At 39.2% G+C, this 25,580-nt stretch overlaps 1 protein-coding gene and 1 long non-coding RNA gene across 9 annotated transcripts in view; one reads left to right on the top strand and one right to left on the bottom strand.

Moving 5' to 3' along the window:
• PLEKHA1 (pleckstrin homology domain containing A1) overlaps positions 1-9,347 on the bottom strand; it is an 81,159-nt gene extending 71,812 nt beyond the window's left edge. For 3 of the 8 annotated variants that reach the window (XM_072624672.1, XM_072624682.1, XM_072624654.1), the window contains exon 1: positions 8,852-9,022. Coding sequence is in view for 2 of the 8 variants with exons in the window: in XM_072624643.1 (XP_072480744.1) it covers positions 8,852-9,292 (441 nt within the window). In the remaining 6 variants the exon portion in view is untranslated. Of the gene's footprint in view, positions 1-8,122; positions 8,636-8,851 lie in introns of those variants that run through there. The other 5 variants (XM_072624691.1, XM_072624665.1, XM_072624643.1 and 2 more) reach the window with 4 other exon arrangements.
• LOC140514402 (uncharacterized) lies at positions 9,308-17,057 on the top strand. Its single transcript, XR_011970588.1, has 2 exons — positions 9,308-9,822; positions 15,994-17,057. It is a non-coding gene; the product is annotated as an uncharacterized lncRNA (long non-coding RNA).
• The last annotated feature ends 8,523 nt before the right edge of the window (positions 17,058-25,580 follow it).

The raw sequence follows: 25,580 nt of genomic DNA, 5'->3' as shown, positions 1-25,580 counted from the left end.
AGGTTTATTGTTTAAGTACAAATTGTTCTAAGAAGCCTCTGAGGTTCCTTCCAACCCAGGTTCTGTAAAGAAGAGAGGAAATCAAGATGTGCATGTTCATGTGAAAGAAAGACCCTGAAGAACCTGAATGAGCTGTAAACAATGAAAAGCAGTATCCATAGGAAAAGAAAAGGAAATTTGTAAATCTGTTTATTAAGAGTAGGAAATCTTCAATTCTGATATTCAGAACTGTGCTCTGTACATAGTGGATCCTTAAGTCATGTCTGGGGACTTGAAATGGAAAGGTACCTATATCGCAAGACTTATAGCCATTTATAATGAATAAACACAGAAAATGCTGAATCAAAGAGTTGAAAGACACTTCAGAGTTGGCATCTAATCCCAGACTCCACATAAAAACTCCCTAATAGTAAGGAAAACTAGTGCCTCCATGCAGCCCCATTCTATCTTTGATAAGCTCAATTTTTCCTTACAGGGCAAAGGGAAAATCTGCCTTTCTGTAAGACGTCTATCCATTTTCTTAGTTCTACCCATGGAGATAAAAACAAAAAACAAAAAACACAACATCCCCTTTCCATATGACAGTCTTTCAAATGCCTTCAGAAACCAATGATATGAACCTCCCTCCCCCCACTCCCAACTCATCTTCACAAGTTCTTTGAATCAACCATCCTCTGACATGGGTTTGAGTCCCCTCATCAAGCAGGTTACTCTCCTCTAGATTTATTCCAGTTTTTCAATAAACTTCCTAGATGAATCCTCTGAATTGATTTGTGTTGGTCATGATGAGTAGATTTCAGGTTCAGTGTTACACTTTGAACATCTTTGGAAGGAGTTTCTGACTGAGAACAACAAAGCAGCTGCAAGCTGATGGCAGAATTCTGCAGTAGTCTCTGTGGCTCCAAACACAATTGTTCTTATACTGAAAAAGCCAACTATAAAATCCTTCAGATGACAGCTCATGTCATACTGTATCCCCAAACACAGCATGCAATACAGTGAACTCTTTTAACACTAACATCCATTTAAAGCATCGAGAAAAAAACAAGAATAACTCCCAGAGTGCAAAAGCACTGGGACCTCACATGGCTAAATCACAACGCAGATAATGAATTACATTATAAAAAAGGAAAAAAATTGTTGTATACATTTTGTTACATAAAGAGTTGGCTCTTTATCCAATCTTTGAGACTTTGCCCTGAATAATCTGTTGTTGTTGCTGAGTCGTTTCAGTCATGTCTGACTCTCAGACCTCATTTGGAGTTTTCTTGGCAAAGATACTAGAGTGGTTGGCCATTTCCTTCTCCAGTTCATTTTACAGATGAGGAAACTAAGGCAAACAGGGTAAAGTGACTTGCTTGGGTGACAAAACTAGTAACAGTCTGAGGCTGAATTTGAAGTCAGAACTTTCTGACTCCAGGCTCAGTACTCTATTGTACTCTTTAGCAGAATAATTTGGAGCCTCTTAAATGTTAAGTAATCAATAATAAAGGAAACATAAGTAAACGTGTATATTTATAAAAGAGAAGCCTAAACAAATACATCAACTCTACATTAGAATATGGTTGCCCAATGCTTCTCATAACAAAATGAGTCACTGGATATAAAATACTACTCATGGGTATGGCTGCAAGGTTTGGAAGCCACTTGCTGTCACTCAGTTTTTGTACCATCCAACCAAACCACAATAGTCCTTCATGACCACAATCTTGTCAGAGGAAGCAATCCCTAATCCAGCTGAGAAGGGATCCTTTCCTGAAGGACCAGGGTTACCAGTCAGTTAAAAATCTACTCAGTCAAGAAGCTTATTTTATTTTGTTTTTTTTTTAAAGCTCTCATTTACTGATATGAATAATCATATGCTATTCCTGATTGATGATGGAAAAAGACCATTAGGACCTTAATTACAGGGTCTGGATTCAAATCCTGATTTTCAATATGTCTGTGACCTTGAGCAAGGCAAGTTTTAACTTCTCTGAACCTTTGTTTCCTCAACTTTAAAATAATAGGGTTGGCTTAGATAATCTATGAAATCCCATGATTCTAACTGCCATCCACAATCACAGTTACCATATGATAATTATCTTGAGTTCTTTCATCCAAATCTTGATCTAACTAAACAATGAAATCTGAAAACAGAAGGCAAATGAATTAAATAAAAGAGATGAAGACTACACAGTAATGGCTTACCCATCCTAATCTGTTAAGTAATAATCTCATTTATAAAGAATACAGTTAAAAAATAAGGATTAATCAAAAAAGGATTCTAAGCAAAAATGGATATCACAAAGGCCATACACTAAAGCTCTGTGGTTTTACTCTTAGGAGATATCTGAGTTAGTTATTTGCAGTTTTTAAAACAACTGGGGCTTGACAGGCAGCAGCATGTAATAGACAAAGCAGAAGAGAGTCCTAAATCACAAAATTGAGAAGGACCAGCTGTGTACAGCATATGCAAGTCACATAAGCTCTATGAGCTTTGGTTTCCATAAAATGGAAATGATAATGCTTATACCTACTATTCCAACTCACATGATAGTTGTGAGGAAGCACTTGTAAACCACAAAGCATAATATAAATGTAAGTTACTGTTACTGGTTTTCAGTTCCTAAATCTACCACAGATTAAAAGTAGACAAGGAGATGTGGATATACAAACTACTAGAGGTAATAAAGAAGTAACTGAGAGACTGGGGAGAGAAGAGGAGAATACTCTAAAAATGTAACTCCCAAAATGACAACATTCTAGAGTCATCAAGCCTGGGAGCGAAAGGTCCTCTTACACCCCAATAACCCCTAAGCATATCATAGAGTATAATAACTGCAATTTGCTACAATGACCTTGAGACATCAAAGGAAAAAGTCAGTAGAACGTTTAAAAAAGGAAAGAAAAGTATAACATCTGAAAAAGCTCTCCATCCACAGTGATTAAAGTTAAAGGCTTTGTGATCTGCTATTAGGAAAGTTCAACTATTAAAAATAACTAATACTTCAAGGTCTTAAAGTATTTAAAATGTTTAAAACTATTGCAACTTCCTCAACTTTCTGCCTTTCTTCACATTCACCAAACTTTCCCATCCAAAGAAAGCTTATACTATTTCCCAATTTGTGGGTCAAGGACAGTAGGGTGCTGAATTATTGCATGGGTCAGCTCACTAAATAACTCAGGATAATAATTAAGCAAATATGCCTGCTGTAGACGGAATACTGTCTCACAAACATTTTTTAAAAAGCAATTAAAGGCTGTTGCAATGAATTAAATATGAATTCATTTTTAAAAAGGAAGTGAATTCACAATAGCTTTTTTGCCATTCTACGTTTTCTCAGACTATACTAACAGTATGACTATCATATAGGGAGCCATCAATTTTTTTTTAGATTAAAAGTAGAACCCATATTTGGCAGAGTATCTTTTTAAATCAGAGCAACTCAGAACTAAACAAAAGACTTCCTAAAGTGCCTGTTTGCAAAAGAAAATATGCTTATATACTTCCTTCTAGAAATTAAACACCCATACATTCTATATCACCCTGAAACTTTAAGGGAGGAAAGAATACTTCAGGTTAAGGCAGTTTTAAAAAAAAGTTTCCTTCCTCTCATTAGAGTAACAGATTCCTGTTGGCTCTAACTAACCCCAACAGGAAGGTCTTATTTTTCAAAGAAAATATCCCATTCATGTTTTTATGTTTCTAAAAATAATTAAGCATCACATACATATCAAAGCTTCTAGGTCTCCTAACTCCCTAATAAAAAAATATTTCCATTATCCCAAACACTCATTTCATATTCAGTTTCATGTACTTCTAAATGTTATATAATTATAACCAAAGGAAAGCAAAGAACATAACATGTACACCTAAATAGAAATAAGCTGGAGCAATTACTTATATAACCTAGGAAATAAAGCTCAGTAAAAAATAAACTGGAAAATTCAAAAATATATTTTAATATCAGGATTACCAACAATTTCATACTCAAATGTATGAACTTAATTCCTTGTAAAAACTGCAATAAGACTGAAAATCCCAAATGCTGTAGTCTCTACTATACAATAGGGGCCATGTTGACTAACATTTGAATAATTGCTATATTCCAAACACTACTTTTCTTCCCCATTTTCAAAAGAGAATTGAGACAACAGCAAGTATAAGGATTTATTTAGTTCCAAACAATGCATTTCAATGTCAAAGTCTCTCACATTATGCTAATATTTAAACCGAGTACATTATCATAATTTGTCATGCCATTCTGTATCATAAAGTATCACTATGTCAAAACAACTGTGGAATTACCAGTATTTGACTGACTACTTGTCAGATTTATAATACTTCTAAAGAGACTGGACAAGAGCCACTCTTATGAGGCTCTAGAATATTTTGTGATTCTTAATAGCATTTTTAAATGTTTAGTTTTTTCCTAAGAATTTTGTTCTTAGAAGTTTCGATGGTTTAAAATTGATTCCTTATATTCACAAGTAGCACTTGATACACAGCTATCTTCACAAAAAGTACAACATCCTTAAGTCCTTCTAAAAAAGTCCTTCCGGATTATGAGCTCATGGGAGTTTCCTAACAATTGTATCCCTATCCTGTTTTACTGTCTTTCTTATTCTGGTTGATAAACTTTTGTGTACGAAAAAAAAGCCAACTCATACACAACTAACCTGCTTTAGTTTTATATACGCTCTCTAATTTTAGTATCCCAATGTCACTAAAAATGCACCAATCTTACTCAACTTTTTTCTAAAGCAGCAATGAAAATACTAATTAACAGAACTAAGTAAAATTAATATAAACTTAACTTGGAATCTCCAACTCCTTAATTTTGCAAAATGTATTTTATATGTGTATACACATTCATTTCAATATATGAAAGAACTTGGTGCAACATGTACTGTCTACCACCAAAAACTGGCTACTGGAAATATTTGCGGGGCAGACAGCATTATAAATAAACTAAATGTTTAATTTATCATCCCAAATTCTCATAGATGGCATATTTTAAAGCTGAAATTTATTAGTTTCATTCTCTGTATTTGTATCCCCAGCACATACCATAGTGTCTGGTACATAGTACTTAGGTATTTAATAAATGCTAGCTGATTGACAATACTCCAAAAGTAAACTTCACTGGAAATAATTAAGCAAGTTAAAAGTAAAGAAGCGCTTCGACTATGTTTTGAGAAACCATCTCTGCCGAATGCGTTCATTCTTGCTATCAAAGCATCAGTCGTGATTAAGTAGGGAAAATAATGCTTAAAGCCTAGTATTATTTAAGATGTCCTTCTGCAAAGATACTCAGTTTGGAAAGGAGCTAAAAGTGAAAAAATAAAGTTTTGCAAATTAATTTGCCTGTCTCCTAATCATGCAATGTTTATTTGAAGCTTATAATGAATTTCAATACAATTATGTATCACAGAAAAAGTATGCAAAAATTTGTATTTAAGGATCACAAATGTAAAGCAAGAATGAACCTTGGGGGAGTCAAGTAGTCAACCTCCCTCCCTCACATTTACAGATACAGTAACCAAGGATCATGGAAGGGTGGGGATGTTTGAAAGATTAGTCAAAGGTTACATCTATGTTTGTGTCAGAGGCAAGACTGAAGCCCAGGTCCTCTGATCCCAAATCTACCACTCTTTCTAATGAACAAAACAAAAAGCATCTGTTTTAAGGTTTAAGACAATTGTACAAATGCCACAGTATGTCACTTATTCCAAACGCTGGACACATTCAAAAACTTGTATGGCAAAAAATCCCAATTTATAAAGGCCATTTTGTTAAACCACTTCAGAAAGACACCTTGATAACCCAGATAAAGATAAATGGAGAGAAAAGAAACCATGAGATATATATATATATAAAAGCATAGTAAACTTCCAAAAGAGCAAAAGTGATGAGTAAGGGGGGAGAAAAGATCAAAAAAGCTAACTTTCCTTCCTTAAATCTTTTTCCATCCTTCTCTCAAAAACTGACTGCTCCAGTATTCAATCAACAACCAATATTACTAATACTTATATGATACATGGTACAGATATTAGACTTTGCAACAAATAAAAAATACTTCAAACATCCACTATGAATAAAGTCATTTTCACAGTCATAATGCCTTTTCTGTCTTGATTTACCTAGAATCAAGAGACAACTTCAAAAAACCACAAACCACTGTGGATGATTCTAGCGCATCTCCGTTAGGTGGAAAGAACCCTGAATTGAGTCCTTCTATTTCTAGCACTTGGGGACAGCCAAGCCTTGGGCAAAGTGTGTAATTTTTCTGGGTCTCAATTTCATCTGGAAAATGGGCAGGGACTAAGTTAGGATTACCTTCTATAGAAATGGCATGGATTTTGGACCAGTTAATGGATAATCAAAGTTCAAAAGAAAAGTTTACCTACAAGTCTGATGCCCTAAAATGAAAGAAAAATGTTTGTCTAAAATTAGTTTCATGGTTACCTACACACTCAAAGACAGGTTTTGCTCCACCACAACACAGCTTCTGGCAGAATTAATATACCTAGGGAACTCTCATATCAATAAAATAGGGAAAAAAGTACAGCAGTTTCCAGTAGAATTTATATATCTAGGAAACCCTCTGTCAATGAAGTAGGAGGGAAAAACCAACCTCCATTGCCATTCATACACCTAGGAACCCTGTCAACGAAGTAGAAAAATTTAAAAAAAAACAACACAACTTCCAGCAGAATTCATTCACATAGGAAATCTTCTATCAATGAATGGAAATGGGAGTAACAGCATCCAGAAGAATTCATACACCTAGGAACTCTTTGTCAATGAAGTAGAAAAATAAAAAAGCTTAACACAATTTCCAGCAGAATTCATACACCTAGGAAATCTTCTATCAGTAACATGGAAACAGATAACAGTAACAGCTTCCAGAAGAATTCATACACCTAGGAACTCTCTGTCAATGATGTAGGTCAAAAAAAAAAAGCTGAACACAACGTCCATCAGCAAGCTTACATCTATGGTGGTTGGGTGGGGGTGGGGAGGAAAAGCAGCTTCCATCAACAATCATCAACCCAGGAACCTTCAGTCAATGAAGCAGGAAAAAAAACTTAACACCAACTTCCATCAGCATTCATACACCTATGAAGTAGATGGGGAGGAGTGGGAGAAGCAGCTTCCATCAGCAATCCCACACCCTAGGAACACTCTTGTCAATGAAGTAGAGGGGGAAAAGGCTTAACATAGCTTTCAGTAGAATTCATATGCCTAGGGAACCTTGTCAATGAAGTAGGAAAAAAAAAGAGGCGTGTGTGTGTGTCTGTTTGTGTGTGTGTGTGTGTGTGTGTGTGTGTGTATACATACACACACCTTTATATATAGGCTCATATACCTAGGGAACCTTGGCAATGAAGTAGGAAAAAAAAGGCTCATATATATATACACACACATAGGTTCATACACCTAGGGAACTTTGGTAATGAAGCAGGAAAAAAGGCATATACATATATATATATATATATATATATACACATACACACTTATCTATCTATCTATATAGATATAGATACAGATATAGATAGGCTCATATACCTAGAGAACCTTGGCAATGAAGTAGAAAAAAAGGCATATATATATACACACATACATATACATACATATGTGTGTATAGACTCACATACCTAGAGAACCTTCGCAATGAAGTAGGAAAAAAAGATATGTAGACATATACGTATACATATATATATATACACAGACACAGACACATACACAGACACATATATATGCTGCTTATATACCTAGGGAATCTTGTCAATGAAGTAGGGAATAAAGGCTTTCATATACATATACACACACACACACATGTATAGGTTTATATACCCAGGCAACCTTGGCAATGAAGTAGGAAAAAAGGCTTTTATATATATATACATATATATATATATACACCTACACATATATATGCATATATATATATATATGCTCATATATCTAGGCAACCTTGGCGAGGAGGGAGGGAAGAAAAGGCTTATATATATATATATATACACCTATACATATAGATATATGCATATATATATATGCTCATACACCCAGGGAACCCTGGCGAGGAGGGAGGGAAGAAAAGGCTTAGCACAGCTCCCAGCAGAATCCACACACCCGGACAAGAGCAAGCCCACAGCACTCCACAACGTCTCCTCGAGGGGAGAACCAAACGCTCCTCTCGCGCAGTTTCTGCCAACTTTCTGACAAGAGCATTTCCCCCGTGCTCCTCCCCACGCTCCGAGCCTCGGAGAAGGCAGCCAGGCAAGTTGAGGGCAGAAGCCGCCCGAGGAGCTGCCCAGCCCGGCTAGACCTCCACCACTAGGGCCAGGAAGTCCGAGGGCAGCCCCCCGGGCAGGGCTGGGCTCTGGAGCGGTTCATTTCATTTCATTTCATTTTCCGAGGCGGGGGCAGGGACCCGGACCCTCCTCGGAAGGGAACCGCACAAACATCACCCGGCACCGCCCGCAGGGTCCAGCTGAAAACGCCGCCAAGTTCACGGACCCCGCTCGCGTCCCCAAGCCCCCCTTCTCAAGGGGGACCAAAGTTTCTGTTTTGTTTTTAAAAGAAAAGGAGTTTTCCAGCGAGTGCGGGGAGGGATGGAGGATGGAGGGATGGCCGCCGGCTCCGGGGGAGGATCCGGAGGACCGGCCCGCAGCGAGCCGGAGGCGGCGGCTCCGTCCGGGGCGGCCCCGCCCGCGACCTTCCCCCCACTCCCCCGGGCCCCGGCGCGTCCCGGGAAGGGCCCGCCCCTCGCCTCAGGAGCGGCAGGGAGGGGGCGGAGGAGGAGGGGAAGGGGAGGGCGGCGCGGCCGCCGCCGGCCCCCGCCCCCACCCCGGCACTCACCAGGGGTCCCGGGCCGGTTCTGCTGGAGGGGGACGAGAGGGACGATCCCCGGCGCCTCGGCTCGGATCGGCTCGGCTCGGCGGCGCTCCTCCCGCCGGCGTCCCGAGGGCTCTCTTCTTTTAGCCTCCGGCCCCTCTGGCCCCAGCCCCGCCCCTCCGAATGGATCTCCCCTCCGCTGTCTCCTCCTTCAAAAACTTTATTAGCTCCCTCCGCACGCACGGGAGCATCCGTTCCGCCTCGAGTCCCCCCCGCCCCTCCCCGCCGGAGTCCAACAGGCACGGAGCAGGAGCGGCGACGGCGGCGGACCGGACCCAGAAAGCTGCGCAGGCGCGCCGACTCTCTTCTTCGCCTCCCTACTTCAGACAGCAGCTGAGATTCCAAAGCCGGTACCTCCCTCCAACCCTCTTGCTCCCGTTCCAAGGAGACTACAAGTCCCGGCATGCAACGCGGTGCCGAGGCCGCAGATTCCCGCCGGCGTGGCCTGTTGGGTTCTGTAGTTCCCTGCCCTGAAAAGGGCGAGGGAGCATGTGGTCGGTTCGGAGGTCGGAGTCCGCCCTGGAGTGGGGGTTACCCCTCCCACCCACCAGGAAGGAGAGCCTTAGTGAACCCTGCCTGGCCTGCCGGGATTTGTAGTTCTGCCAGAAACAGGCGGCTTGATGCTGACTGGAGCACGGAGTTCAAAGCTGTGTCTGTCGTCCGTGTTGGGGCTCTGCGCGCTGCCCCGTAGCTGAGAGAAGAGAGCCCTGACTGGAGTGCATGTGAGTGACCCTGGGAAGTAAACTTCATGACTGCTGTGCCTTGATTCTTCCTGAGGGTCTCTATCTCCAAATAGTCTGCTCGGAATGGATGTTGGTTAAACTGAATTCATCTCCATCCTTTCCCCCACCCCAAGCCATGTACGCAGATCTAGATGCGTGATATAAAAGAAGAGCTCCTCAGGTTTGGAGCTAGAAGGCATCCTAGTCCTACAGGTGAGAACCTGCAGCCCCACCCCCAGCCCCCTTTACTGTCAGTGACTTCCCTCTGGAACTGCCTCCAGCTTGAGCACGCAGTTATCTGCATGGTATGCATTTCGTAGAAATGCTTGTGGACGTCATGATTTGACAGGGGTCCAATTAAACTAATTTAATTAATAATAATAATAACATGAAATCCAACGTTCTTTCCCCTACACTGTAGATCTTTAGAAATTCAGAACCGTTTATCAAAGTGGATGTGCCTCACCATAGTTTAGAGGCACATAGCAAGAAAAGCGCAGTCTACAATTTTAGCTTGGTTTAGAGCAAATTCATTTAGTCAAAACGTGTAAACATCTTGGGCTATATTTTAAAAAGTATAATGTCCGGAATGAGGAAGGTAAGTGGTCCACTCTATTCTGTGCTAGATCACATCTGGAATTAAAGTTTGGATCTGAGGATTATATTTTAAGAGACATTAAACAAGCTGGAACATATGCAGGGGAGGGTGAAAGCATTCCATCAGTCTTGGAAGAAGTCAAATAGTCAGGCGACAAACTTTTATTAAGTACTTATTATGTACCAGGTATGTGCTGGAGATTTTAAAAAAGGTTTAAAAAAAGTCCCTGTGGTCAAGAAATTTGCATTTTAATGGGAAAGACAACATGCTAGTACCTAGATATGTAGAAGATATAGATGGAGTAGATGGAAGGCAGTCTGACCAGATGGAAGGCAGTCTAAGAAGGGAAGACATTAACGACTGAGAGGACTAGGAAAGACCTCCTGCAAAAAGCAGAATTTTAGCTGAGTCTTGAAGGAAGCCAGGAAACTTAAGATATGGAGGTGAGGAGAACAGAACATTCCAGGTGTGGGGGGGTAGCCAGTACAAAGCCAGGAAGGAAGATGAGTGTTGTGTTCAAAGAAGTGCATGGAGAAATGGGAGGTGTTTAGTGTAAAGAAGAGATGACTAGGAAGGACATTCTGTCAGAAGTGAGGGGATACCATGGATTTAACAAAGACCACAAATAGACATCTCCTTCTTTAGCTAGTGGCCTGGAAGCAGCTGGCTCTACCTCCTTCTGACTCCCTTTTAGATAACTTTCCCAAAGGAGCTCTGGGATAATTTGTATTATCTGGCCCAAGTGCCCCAGTGGAAAATGGGGTACAAACAAACAAGGAAAGAGAGAGTGAGAATGTTTCACTAACCCTCAATTCTGGTGGGAGATACTTTTGTAAACAGGAGACACACCACCAGGCACTAGAGAGAAATGAGAAAAAGTATAAATTTACTATAAGCTAGAGAGGTAAACAGATCCATTCCAATAATAAATAAATAATAATGATAATAAATTCATTCTAAAAATAAAGAAGAACAAAAACCAAAATCCTAAGAGACCTTTACAATGAGAGGGGAAGGGTTATAGGATCTAAGTTACAGAAAGGTTTCAACAGAATAGAGGTACTTTGGCCCAGAGGTGTGATTCTCAAATAGCATATATTTAGCAAAAACACTAGAGTAGTTCTCTGTTGCCTATGGAAAACAAGGATTACCATATGGAAGAGAATAGCATTCTTCAGAAGCCAACAGGAAAAGGTCATAAGATTACAGATTTAGAACTGGAAGAGATTTTGGAGGCTACCTACTCCATATTACAAATAAAGAAACTGAGTCCCAGAGAAGTTAAGTAGCCAATATCAAGCAGGTAATAAATGGCCAAGACAGGACTTGAATTCAGTTCCTCTGACTCTAGATCTAGCACATCTTCCACTGTACCCTGCTGACCTCCAAGGGGAGCTATATTGGTTCTTGTGGCCTAAGCTGCAGTCAGTCAGTCAATGAGCATTTATAAAGCACCTACTATGTAGGGGTACAGAAAGAGGCAGAAGATAACCCTTACCCTCAAGAGGCTCACAGTCTGATGGGAGAAATAATAAGCAAACAAATATGTACAACTATATAAAGGATAAATAAGAAATAAAACACTAGAATTAAGAAGGGTTGGTAAAGGCTTCTTGTAGGACATGGAATTTCAGTTGGTACTTGAAAAAACAAAAAACAGAATGGGAAAGTCAAGAGGCAAAGATGAGGAGGGACAGTATTTGAGACATGGAGGCCAGCCAGAGAAAATGCTCATAGCTGAGAGGAGTGTCTTGTTTGTGGAATAACAAGGAGGCCCACGTCACTGTATCAGGGAGTATGTATTGGGTGGTAGGAGTAAGAAAGCTAGAAAGGAAGGAGGGGACCTGAATGCCAGTTCCAAAAACATTTTGTATTTAATCCGAGAGGTGATAGGGAGTCACTGGAGTTGACTGAGTAAGGAGGTGACTTGCTACAAGAGGCAGAATCATGAAGGGCGAAGATCAGCCCTGCACAAAGCACCTGTTGTAAGCTGAGAGGGGAGGCAAAGAATGAAGAGGACTAGATGGGGAAAGCCCCAGCCCTCTCATTGGTTGAAGCCCACTACTGTAAATTATGGAGATTCTTACCTGCCTCTAGGAGGAGGGTTACCCATTGTGCATGAGAAAAGGTGAGGACTCTGGGGGCTTGGATGCATATCTTTTCTGTATTCATTACTTTGTAAATAAAACTGTGTTGAGCCTTAGGAGGTTAAGCACTTTTAAGGAGAGTGGAGATGTACCTTTTGAGATGTTCCATATTAGAAGTAAAGAGGTCCCCAAAGTGTTGCTCAGGACAAGAGCAAGTTTCTGATACTAGAGGATATATACAAAAGAGGGATACAATTTATTCTGTTAAGCACAAGTGGGTAGAACTAATAACAATAGATAAAAGCTACAGAGAAACAGTTCATCTTTGATACAAGGAAGTAATTCCTCAAAAATTGCTAATGAATGCCCCATCGATTGGAGCATTTAAACAGAATTCAGATAATCACTTGTCAAAAATTCCGTAAAATAGATCTGTGCCCAGGAAAAGAGAAAATTGGACTAACAGACACACAAAAACAACCTCTACAACTGTCAAATTCTGTAAGTCATTCAGAGTGACCCTAAAGGTACCAAAAATTGTAGGCATCCAAACTTAAAACATTAAATTTTTTCAAATACCACATCTATAATCTCAATTTAGATACTATTTAAGTAACTATTCATGGGTCAATAATCATCATATTTTACATATATCTCATGAAATCACTGCTATCAACCTAAATATGAAAAAAGAAAGAAAATGGAAACAAAGACAGACAATGGAGGATAAATACAAAAGTGTTGTATTATGGGAAAGCTTGATTCAGGAGTCTCTTGTTAGTTTAGGTTTCAAATTGGCATGAAATGAGGCTCATAGGTAGGTCATAGGAGGTTTACTTAGCCATAACAGAGAAAGAATATTCAACAAGTTTGCTGAAGCTCTTAGCCTGGGGTAGACTCAGCCCTTTTTGCTTCTACATGGAAATTTAGAAATGTGTCTGGTTTGCTGGGAAGGGTGTGGTAAGTCTTAAGATATCCATCAAGTGTGAAGGACTCTGATTCCATGAGGTTGGGCCTTTTTATGTCCTTGAGTGACCAAGAAGCCATGTCAGTCTGGCCAGAGGCCATCAGGAAACTTTCTTCAAGGTAGATGCAGTTTAGTCTCATACTTCTGAGCCAGTCCAGTATCAAGGACTGTTTTCTTTCAGGGAAAAAACTCACCTGATATATGCGGTAGGGGAATTCTATTAGATGGTAGTCCTATCACACCTAGCATGGTCCTATAAGAAAAATTTCTGAAGGACAATTATGCAGAAGTTGGGCTTGCAAATGAAACTACAATAACAAAACGAGGATTTCAAGTTTAGTTATACTGGTGGAAGGAGAAAAAACATCAAAGATGGGACGGTGTCTTCTGGTGCAGAAAGCACAGGTGGATTTCATTTTTGAGTCAGCAGCAGTGACCTTTGAATATTTGTGGAAAACAGAAGTAGCACCTCAGGATTTGCAGAAGGGAAAATGACTTGATTTAAAAAAAAAAAAAAACAAAGATCCTGAAAACTATAGCCTATTGAGCTTGACTTCAATGCCTGATAAAATGCTAACATATATTATTAAAGAACAGCTAGTCAGCCTCTAGGAAAAGGATGATCACAAAAAGCCAGTGCGGTTTTGTCAAGAACAAGTCATGCCACACTATCATTATTTCTTTTTTCCAGGTGTTTACTGACTCCTAGAAAAGGGTAATTATATAGATAGAGTTTACCTACATTTTAGGAAAGCACTCTAAAAAGTCTTGTACAATTCTTTTTGAAAAAGACACTTCTGATGTGCTCCAGGGTCAATTAACAAGTTTGGTGAATTTAGTACTAGGTTTAGATTAGTACCCAAATCATTAGACCCAAAGACTGATCATGAATAATTCAATCTCAGCTTCAAAAGAGGGCTTTAGCAAAGTGCTCCAGGGATTTGTGTGAGGACCTGTGTTGTTTGACATTTTTTCAGTGTCTTAAATAAAATCACATAACGACAGACGTCATCCTAGCTTGAGTCATTCAAGTTCTAACTGAAAATCCCCCAGGAGTGATAGAATCAATAATAGATGATCCATTTAGACAGTATTTCTTCTTCAGGGAACCAATTAAGTAGGTGTCATATGTATTTTTCCCAAGTTTCTGCTGACCCAGAGTTCTGGGGGTATTTTGCATAATCAAATGAGCTCCCATCTTATTTCAATCAATTCAGCTACTGTAATTTTCATATAAAAGACTAATAACAAATCAGTTTTTAGTATCACTTGAAGCACTTTCCTCACAGTAATCTTGTGAAACAGATAGACTAAGCATTGGGATGAAGAATGCTCAGATGCTCAGAAAAGGGAATTGACTAGAACACAGCCAATAGCTACTGAATGTAAAAGCCAGGAATTAGACCCAAATCTATAGACCAGAGTCATAATGAGGAATTCTTTAACCTGAGGCAAAAACTCAGTGTCATTATTGCTGCTGGGGTTTCTAAGTTGTTTTGTTGTTTGGAGGAGTGTACAGAGAACAAGCTACCCAAGAAACAGTTGCATCAAGACAGGATGCACCAGACCCTAGAGAAACTGGCTGGTGCCCCCATTGCATAGGTAATACTAGCTCCTCATCCCCCAGGTCGAGGAGAAGGTAGAGGGAGAGGGTAAGTGGGAGGATGGGATAGATTCCGTGCCAATATGACATGGCAGCACAGCTTTGGGTGAAGGAGCAGGATCAGCTGGGCTACATGACACAAACTAGGGAAGAAACACAGCGAGTGAGCCAGAGGACATAAAGAGTGCCTGCCTGGGCAGTTGTAACCATTAGAAAATCCTAGTTACCCCATCCTTGTTACAGCTCTACTCCTGACTCTTAAGTCCTTTGGTCTTTCTATAATATCACATCAACTATTCAAGAAAGAAAGCTATTGTAAAAAAAAAATTCATTAATAATAATAACAGACAGTATTTATATAGCACTTTAAGGTTTGCAAAGCATTTTACAAATATTATGTCAATAATATAGTTTTCCCTTTTATGTTGAGGCTTTCCCCATTGAGATTTCACTGTACCATGGGTCAGCATAAGAAATTAGATAGGAATTTTGGGGGAGTTTTGCAGAAGTCACATATAACACATGAAGGTTAGAAGACAACACAGAGCCTATGACCAAATTCTTAACCCAAATGTTACAATAAGGTGCTATAAACATCCCATAAAAAGAAAAGAAAAAATACAGACTTCTCTAGTATGAAGGGAAGGTCAAAAAATTTTACAGGGATTTTCCAGATCACAGGGGTGCCATGCCCCTAACCCCCAAGATGTGGAAGGGATAACTCTATATTACTTCTATACCATTCTATTTTATATGTCCAGACTGGTCAGCTAATTTGTCTAGAGGCATTATGAGATCCAATGTCACAATGTCATCAATTTCTTTCAAAACAGAATGGTTAACTTTATACAGGGGGATGGAAGAAAGGCAAGGTAACTGCTTTGCACCTAACACTACATCTTTAAGCCCAACTGTCTAAAAAAATGGCATGTTAATGGCTAAAATGGAGATAGGAGAGAGAAACAAGTGATAACTCAGAAGGGGGAAAAAAACCTACAGAAAGTCTTATTCTAGTCCCTCATAGTGGCATGGAGGTGATGCTGGGTTCTTGAATATTATGTCAGTGGATTGGAAGCTCTGGCAGGTTTATTGGGGTAGAAAGACTTCAAGTATGACATTGTTTTCCCAGGACCAGCCACAGAGAGACACTTCAACTGTAGTCTGGCAACCTACTGGTGATTTTTTTTTTTACCGTGGCAACACCTGAAACAAAGACAGATAAAAATGACCCCAGCCCTGTGTGCCCCACTAACACTTCTTGGGTCATAGTGACAAAGGGGCAGGACAGAGAGCAAAGTTGTGCTAAGAATCACAGTTTTTAGACCATCAATAAACTTCTGTTTGACTGTTGGTACTCTAAATGTGAGATCCTCATCCAATAACCAATGAATGGACATAGGACAGGAGCTGAATTATACCAATCTTGTCATTCTTAATACAAACATCAGAAGAAGGAAGGAAGTTACAGATTAACGGAAAGGGAACTCACCAGTACACCTTGGAGAGTGGAACACAAGAACTGGCAAAATCAGTTTTATTGTACTCACAAAAGCTACAAGAAATGTTATTTTATAGGGCATTTAGTCATCGCCTATGGCAGTGCTGATGTAAGTATTTGCAGAGAGAAAAAGAGATACCAATGTAATCATGTTATGGGCCAGTCCAGCTCAAGGCAATCTCCTGAGTCACTTACAGTACTGCCCTGTTTGAGGTTTCAGCACAATGAAAATTATCCCTGCCTACTCACCAACATCAGTTTTTGAAGACAAAATGGCACACAAACTCTACAAAATGATAAGACCCTCCAGCAGATCAACATGTACTCTGATGCTTGATGATTTCAACACAAAGATGGAGAAAAGTGGGGATGAAGGGAAACCTTTTGGAAAGTATGGCTCCTCAGAAAGAAATAAAAAGTGGAAAGCTTATGGATTATACAGAAACCTGATGCTCCTATGTCATACATTATCTTCAGAAAATGAATGGGTAAGCATTGGCCTTGATAAGCACCAAATAACTTCACAAAGAATGAAACTGGATATATTTTAATGGACAAGAAAAAAAGACAATTGCATTGCAAACCTGCAGTAACTTAGATGGAGGGCAATGACTTTGCAGAGTGGCTTTTGCTTGTCTAAGATCTGATCAAATATTTGAACCGAATGAATAAAATATCAATTCAATTTGTCAGTATTTTCTTGTCTCAGTTTTTCCCTGGTTTGTTAGTTTTAGAAACATATGGTTTTAGTTCCAGTGTGAACCTGTTCGTTCCTTTAAAAAAAAAAAGAAAAATTAAACTTTGGTTTGGCTCAGGGTTCAGTAATGAATTTTCAGGTTCAGCTGCAACTTCAGCAAATTAATGCCATTCATTCCAGATTTCGGCTCTCTTTTCTATTCCGTCCAAATACTTGGTCAGCACTTTCTTTTTTTCCAGTAACTTTCTCCCCTGAAGTTTAGGGACTGGAGCTGGGTGAGGCTAAAGGAAGTGGAATTTTTTTTTTAATGCTTTTACCAGCCAGCCAGAATTGGCAATGAGACAGTCTAATCAACCTACTTTGCCTCTGGCAAAGGAGAGGGAAAAGAATTGATTCTAGAATTAGTCAGTCAATCAACCAACAACATTCACAGATTGTCCTCTGCGTTTAAGATAAAGATGTTTCAAGGAGCCTAGAGTTCTGTGGATGAAGGAAACAGGAAGTACAAAATCTATCTCCTGGCCCTTAGGGTCAATTAACCCTAGGGAAAAAGTCACATATGAAAGTTATGCCCTGCAGGTCATGCATATATACCTGACAAAGAGAAGTCCTGGTGTTTAAACAATCTAAAAATATTATTTTTACTATTATGGGACTGTTCCCTAAATCACTGTGGGGTAATTTCAAATTGCAGATTTATGCATCTGTACGCTACATATTTCTGGTGTTGGTGAGCGGAGGCTGGGAAGATGTGAGCCCACACTATGTTTATGAACTCAAAAATGAGTCATCTGAAAGGCCATATACCACAGAAGATTTGATAATGAACTTCTCTCTGGAATATACTGGAAAGTAGCTGGTTTTAATCACAGAAAATCTCCTCAGGTTGGATAGTGTTCCCAATCATCTCCAATTAACTCTACTATCTCTTCCAGTTTCTATTCCACTCAGAATGTTTACCAAGACGCACATAGATGTTACATCATAGCTCTCAGCAAAGTTTAACAATATTAGGCAAATAGTTTGAAAAAATTATTCCAGGTTAACTGAGATGTTCTTCAATCACACTTTTTTTAAAGCTTCCATGGTGTAGTAAGAAAAAAAATCAATGTACTTGGAAGCAGGAGAGACCTGGATTGGAATCTTACCTCTGACATTTACTAGATCTATGTGACCATGGGCAAGTCTTAACCTTACTGAGTCTGTTGGTTTAAAGTGGGAATCATCATACTTGTAGTACCTGTCTCTTAGAGCTGCTATAAGCATCAAAAGAAATAATGTAATAAAATGCTTTGTAAATAAGGAACTCCTATATAAATGTCAGCTCTCATCATGCAACAGGGACTTTCTCAGGTCTCCTCCATATAGCTTTGGGACTCTTTAATACTTTTGAATACTGTTTTGAGTCAGCAGCTATTCCAACCCATAGACACTTTAAACTCGTTAAGTCCCAATCTAACCTCATTATCTTCTGCCTGCCAGCTTTCCCTTCTTTTTATCTTTCCTATTACTGTCCAAGGTACTACCATCTTCCCAGTCATCCATGCTCTTCTAGCCTAGAAGTCATCCTCCACTCCTCACTCTCCCCACCAACATCCACTCAGTTGCAAGTCCTTTCAATTTCACATTCAAGTCTCTCCCTGATTTAGTTCATTCTTCTCTCGTCTGACAAATTGAACTTCCTGAAATACAAGTCTGACCATGTTGTCACCTCCCTATTCAATAAATCCATCAGTTTTCCATCACCTCCAGGAACAAATATAACATCTATAACATCCTCTGTTTGGTTTCTATGCCAGCCTGAATTTTATGGCCTCCATTCATGCCCTCAGCATGACATAGAAGTAGTTACTCTTTCATCTCATCTCCTTGTTCTGTCCACTATTCTGCATGATTGTCACAGATACAACCATCTCCATAAGAGTCTCATCTCCTCTTTAAGCTGCCTACAGTGGAAGTGTATTTACCCAATCAATGTTGGCCTGATGGTAATGTAGCCAGGCTGTGGGGCTTATTTAAATTTAAGTGTAACCTGAGAGATTCAGGATGAAAATTTTCCCCAATCAGTCAGGCTTTCTCTTGGTCCCAAATAACGTTGTATCATTCGGTCCTTCCACAGGCAATGGCTTCTATAATTAAAGGAATAGAATGCAAGGTCCTCAAATATTACAGATAAAAGGATGCTTGGGGAATATCTGATCTAACCTATGCAATTCATAGAGGAAGAAAATGGGGACCCAGAAAGCAGAAGTGACTTGGCTCAGAATCACACAGCTGGTTAGTAGCAGAACTCAGAAAGAATCCAGGTCTGCTGACTTCCAGTGGTTAGCATAAGAATGCACAAAGAGAAGCAGCTAATTCTTCAAATCATGGACTGCTTCAATAAATTTAACAAGCCTTATGCTAGGTGCCCTATTACAAATATAAAAGTGAGGCTGTGTTGCCCCGCCATGAATTTTGTTATCCTTTTATTCCCTAGTTCTGTAAAGTAATCCTTTAGCAGTTTGATATGGCATTAAATAGGTAGTATTATCATTTTTATTATATTGATTCATCCTACCGTTGAGCAATTAATATTTTCCTAATAATTTAGTACTTTCTTATTCCTATAAATAGTGATTTTTATTTAGTGTTTATTTAGTATTTATGCATCCCAAGTACTTTAGAATTCTGTCATTTTTTAAAATGTGATTTTTCTCTTTCTGTTGGGTTTTATTGTATTGTATAGAAATGTTGATGACTTATGAGGATTTATTTCATATCCTGAAAGTTCATTAGAATTATTTTTCAATTAATTTTTAGTTGACTCTTTAGAGTTCCTTAAATTACAAGATATCATCTGCAAAAAGTGATATATTTGTTTCTTCTTTATCTATGCTTATAGCCAATATTTCCAGTACCATGTCGAATAGAAGAGATGACAATGGAGATCCTTGTTTTGACTTTGATTTTATTGAAAAGGATTCTAGCTTATCTAGTTTATCTTCTATTAGAAAGAATTCTACTTTGGATATGATACATATGATGTTAGCTCTTGGTTATGTGTGTACACATACACATTGTCTTATCATAAAGCAAAGCATCACAACGGGGGAAGGAAAGGAATCAAGCAGTGCTAGATTTCAAAATGCACTAGAAAGCAGTAATTCTCAAAACAATTTGATATTGGTTAAAAATTTGAGGGACCAACTAGTGAAGTAGATTAGATATATAACATGGAAGCAAATATATCTAGTATTCAATAAACTCAAACACAACAGTTACTAGATTAAGAACTCACATTTGACAAAAGTATGCATTCTGTGGTAGAGAAGATGGCAAGATGCTCAAATGGGTAGGAGTAGGGAGTGGCCAGTTCAGTTATGCAGCATGATCTGGGGTCAACCAGATAGAGTGGGTCAGCCAGGTTTTCACTCATATTCACTTCATTCACCAACCAAGTTTTAGCCCCAGGACAAAATATTAATACTGAGTGGATTAAGGTGGGGAGAAAGGTGACTTGGTCTCTCATAGTCCTTGGCACCAAAGCTCCACTCATGGAGTCAACGAGAAGGATGGAGACTATTTCTCACTCATTTATTCCTATTCTTGGCCTTGAATCATAGAGTGGCAAAATTTGTGTCCAACCCTTTATTTTGCAGAGGAGGAGAAGGAGTACCAGATAGATAAACTGTCTTGCCTTAGGTATAGACTTTGAATCTCCTAATGTTTCTTTTAGAGCTCTTTCCTCCGTATCATGTTGCCAGCATCTCCAACTATCTCAGTGAGCATTGTGATTATTTTTTCTTCAAATTCTCAGACACAGATTTAGTTTTGTTTACGTTAAGAAAATGCCAGATGCAATGCTGTTATATAAACAAAGATGTATCCACAACACTCTTTTAAGTTTAATATGCATTATTAACATTTTCCCATCACTTCCTTAAATCTGGACAATCAACAAAACAATAAATAAAGCCCTGATTTGAAGTCTGCCGATTTCTGAGGTATAAATGCTCACACTGAAAAATCTAAAGATTGGCTCTCAAGAATTGGTTGGTGCAAGGCAGCTCCAGCATCCCCTTTCTTATAATCATTCATCATGTGGTCAAGCTATAGTGGAAACCAGTAAGGTGATTCTAGCTCTGTCATTTATTAGTTAGATGACCCTGAGCAAGTTCTGGCTGCTCAGCTAGCTCGTCTGTAAATTTCATACTGAAATCCTCTATCAATGAGAATGCAGACCCACAGAAGACTAGATGATCCAGTAACTTGACCTTTCTAGAACTGGCCAACTAACTCCTGAGAATAAGAATTCAGTTATCCCTTCCACATCTCAGGGGTTAGGGGCACAGAGTTCCCGTGATCTGGAAAATCCATGTAAAAGTTTTTGGCCCTCCTTTTGTACCAGAGAAGTATGAATTTTTTTCTTTTATGGGGTGTTTACAGTAACTTATTATAAAATTTGGGATAAGCATTTGGTCATAGACTCTGTGTCATCTGCTGGCCTTCGAGCATTATTTGAGGCATCCACAAAACTCCTCCAAATTCCCACGTAATTTCTTATGCTGACCCACCATATATTAAAATCGAGGTGAGGCAAGTCATAATGTGGAATATATAAAGGTATGTATTCCAGCACAGGGCTGTTAGAAAGATTGAATAAAATAATGTATATGCAAAGTGCTTTGTTAACTTAAAGTTCTGAACTCTGAGTACTTTGTAACTCTCTTATATGTTTACTATTTTCTTCTTTTTAAATTTTGTATCCCTTCCCCTCTCCACTTTGTATCAACAGTTGGAGTAATGGAGAGAGTGATGGCCTAGGAGTTAGGAAGACTTGGGGTTAAGTCATATTGGCTAAATCACTTAACCTCAGTACCCCAGATAACTCAAGACTGAATTGTAGTATAGTTGCAAACCTACATTGGTACAGGGAATTCCTTACACAAATGAAATGGCAAGACTGGAATCTCCACCCTACTTCAAGGATACAGAATAATGAATTTAAATCAAGCAATCTACATACATTTATTAAGCATCTATTTTTTTTCCCTTCTGCTGGTAGCCTTGCCAAACTCCTCTTAATTCTAGTGTTTTCCCTCTCAATTATTTTCTATCTGTCCTTCATTCTGCAAGAGGTCCATGACATCAGGGAGGTGATGCCATGACATGCAAGTGAATTGAATTTAAGTGAGGGAGGGTTGTGCAAAGTTACCAGCCTCACTTTCCCCTCTGGGGACATCTGGGTCCAGTGGACAGATCAGGACAACTGGAAATGTCCCAGGATGCAGTGGGGGACCTTGACCCTTTCAAGCTAAGGTCTTTAACAGGCCTCATTTTGAGGCAGGATCCATACAGTGACTAAGGTTTAATAATAATAATAAGGTTTAATAAGGTTAAAAAAAAAATGAGGCAAAGAGGTGAAGTTCCTCAGGTTTTCTCACCAAGACAGCTGAAACAATTGTTATTGACATTCATTCTGATGCCAGTCAGGGCCCAAACAGTGACCAAGTAAGGCTTCATCTGGGACCAGAGTGATTTGTAGTTAACGTTGGCCTTTAAGAAAAAAACCAAAACTTAAATCCAATTCACTTGCCTGTCATGGCATCACCTCCCTGAAATAATCTGAAATTGTCTATTTATCCTGTACATAGCTTGTTTGTATTTACTTGTTTACTTATGGTCTGTGGAAGGCAGGAACTATGTTTTACCTCCTTTTGTATGCCTTACCACTTAGCTCACAGCTGGCACTTGATAAATGTTTATCAATTGACTGAGTTTGTCTTGGTGTACTGTATAGAGCAGGACCCTAGCTCAGGAATCAAAGCAACTTGGGTTCTTACCCCTCCCCTGACACTACCTCATTGCATTTCCTTCTGTATAAAATGAGGGGCTTAGACTAAGTGGCCTCTGAAGTCCTTCCTGCTTTTGATCGGTGATCTGCGATCCTCAGCATAGTACCTGACACGTAGTGTGTGCTTAATAAATTCTTGTTGAACTAAAATCCAGCTGTAAGTCTGTGATTCTAAGAATTTAAGCATTATGTAAATGCCAGCTGTTTCAAGATAGGGAAAGAGACCCACACTCCCATTGCCTTCCTCAGTTACTTGCAGGGTGGGGAGTAATGATGTGACCTGTCCAGATTATTCAGCCAATCGGGGGACTAGAGTGCCTTCCATAAGCGTTACTAATGCCTGTGGCAGCCGGGCTGGGAATGCAATCTGCCCTTAGGAAACAGCAAAGAAGCAGATACGTCAATTTCCTGGGAATATGGAAAATCATTCCCGATCCATGCTCCCTAAAGCCAAGGGAAAGGAATTCTCATCAGCCAGCAGACAGCCCAAATTCCTGGAGCTTTAAGAAATGTAGAAGAGATAATTCTGTCCTAGACTTCTGGAGAGTTGGCTCTGTCTCTCTTTGCTCTCACCAGGACTCTGATTTGCCACGTAGCACATGATACAGGCTAAGGCTGAAAGTATGTAACAAAATCCATTGGCCAGCTGAGAAAGCCCTGATTATAATAGACTGACTTGAGATGGTCTCTGGGTCCTGGTAAGTGAGGGGCACAGACTCATTAAGCACTTTCTCATTAGATCAGCTTTAATTATCCGAAGACTCCTTGTTTCGTTCTCACTCACTGCTTATAAACCCTCCAGTTGCCCTGCACAGAATGTCTGCTATCATCCAAACATGTAAACTCTTGCTCCAGTGGCCTGAAAACTTGAAAGGCAAGATTTTCTGAATCCAGGTTACTCCTCTGGGGCCACAGCTGGCTGGTTTACAATTTGAGGTTATGATGGCCTCTCCCTAATGGGCCCAGGAGAGGGTCCTAGAAAACCCAAGTTCATCATTTAAAAATCTCTGAAGATCTGTGTGGTTGTTTTTAGCTCAATTCCTTTCTATATTCGTGTTAATTTCTGCTGTCTCTTTCATCTCAAGACTCTTCTAGCTCCCTGTAGGAACTTTTACTTCAAAAGTCTTATAACTAGTGGGCAGTCAACAAATATTTCTTGAATGAATGAATGGTCACCAGGTTTCATTAATATTTAATGTGTGTTCTTTTTACCACTTGCCCTAAGAGTTCATTTTTACTAAGCAATAATGTCTTGCAAAGAACAGCAGGAGTAAATACATGGTGTGAAGGACTGAGGAGATAGATTTATGGCAGGGAGCTATGGGAGTGAAGGTTAGATTGGGAGGAGGAGAGAGGAAATAAGAGTTGTGATATTTTCTGATTTTCCATTTCAAAACTGCAAAATTGGCTGCATAGTTAAATGTTTCTCATCCTAGGTGAATTATTAGAATAGAGAGGTTGATTCCTGAATCATACTTATTTCTGAAGCCTATCATGGTAAAAAGAGCAATGGATTGAGAGAGTCAGGAGATCTAGTCCTGGATCTTCCGACAATTTGCTTTAATGACCAAGCATTACTATTACTATAATGACCGATCATTTACTATTTTCTTCTTTTTAAATGTTTTGTTCTTTCCCCTCTTGACTTGTATCAATAGATGGAGTAATGAAGAGAGTGATGGCTTGGATGTTAGAAAGACTTGGGTTTAAGTCACACATAGGATCATAGCTCTGGATGAAAACTTACAGGCTATGGAGTCCAACCAGTTGTTTTACACATGAGGAGGCTGAGGCATAGAGAAGTGGTTGGCCCAGGATCACAAAGCAAGTGTTAGAGGGATTTGAAACATATCTTCCTGGCTCCCAGTTCACTGCCCTATCTTTTGCATCATGTTGCTTTCTCTCCCAATGCTGCTGGCTTAATTTTCCTTATCTATAAATGAGGGTTTGGACTAACTGACTTCTTAACTCCTTTCTGATTGTGAGAGTTCCTTATTCTAATCATCGAATGTCAACTGCTCCAGCTGACAAGAGGAAGTATGACAGTGTTGTATAGTGTCTACAATACTGAACTTAGGTGCAGATGTTTTCTCTTGCACTTTCTTAGCTGTGCAACCATGAACGTTTGCTTAACTTCTTTGAACCTCAGTTTCCTCATCTTTAAAATGGGGATAATAGTATCTATCAAAAGTCTCAAATAAGATACAGTAAATACAAAGTTTTTTGGTAAATTTTCAATTTCTATATAAATGTTTATTATTTATACATCTCATTAGCATTCTTTAATTCAACAAATATTTATTAAACACCTTCTGTGCAAGGTACTATGCTACGAACACTTCTCAGAAATATATATTATAATGCATACACACAAACACATAGCATGTTCCAAAAGCCTTAGAACAGTTTTAAGCTTTTATAACTTCAGAAGTACAAATGCTATAAACTTACAAGAATGTCTTTTGAAAAGTGAATTATTTATATTTCTTTTTCACTTATCTAATTTGTGAGTTTTGAATAATACATTTTAAAATTTTTTAACAAGATGGGGCACCCTCTCATTATTCATTGCATATGTGACAGTTTCCAGATGACATTTCATCAGAAGTATAGATCAGTAAAAGAGGCCTTCTTTCTTGGCAACTTCAGTCACCTGCTTTATCTCCATTAGACTTTGTCCTTGTC

The sequence above is a fragment of the Notamacropus eugenii genome, chromosome 1 (genome assembly GCF_028372415.1).
Source record: "Notamacropus eugenii isolate mMacEug1 chromosome 1, mMacEug1.pri_v2, whole genome shotgun sequence".
Lineage (NCBI taxonomy): Eukaryota > Metazoa > Chordata > Mammalia > Diprotodontia > Macropodidae > Notamacropus > Notamacropus eugenii.
Note: the sequence above shows the minus strand (reverse complement) of the source record. Positions and strands in the feature narration are given on the sequence as shown.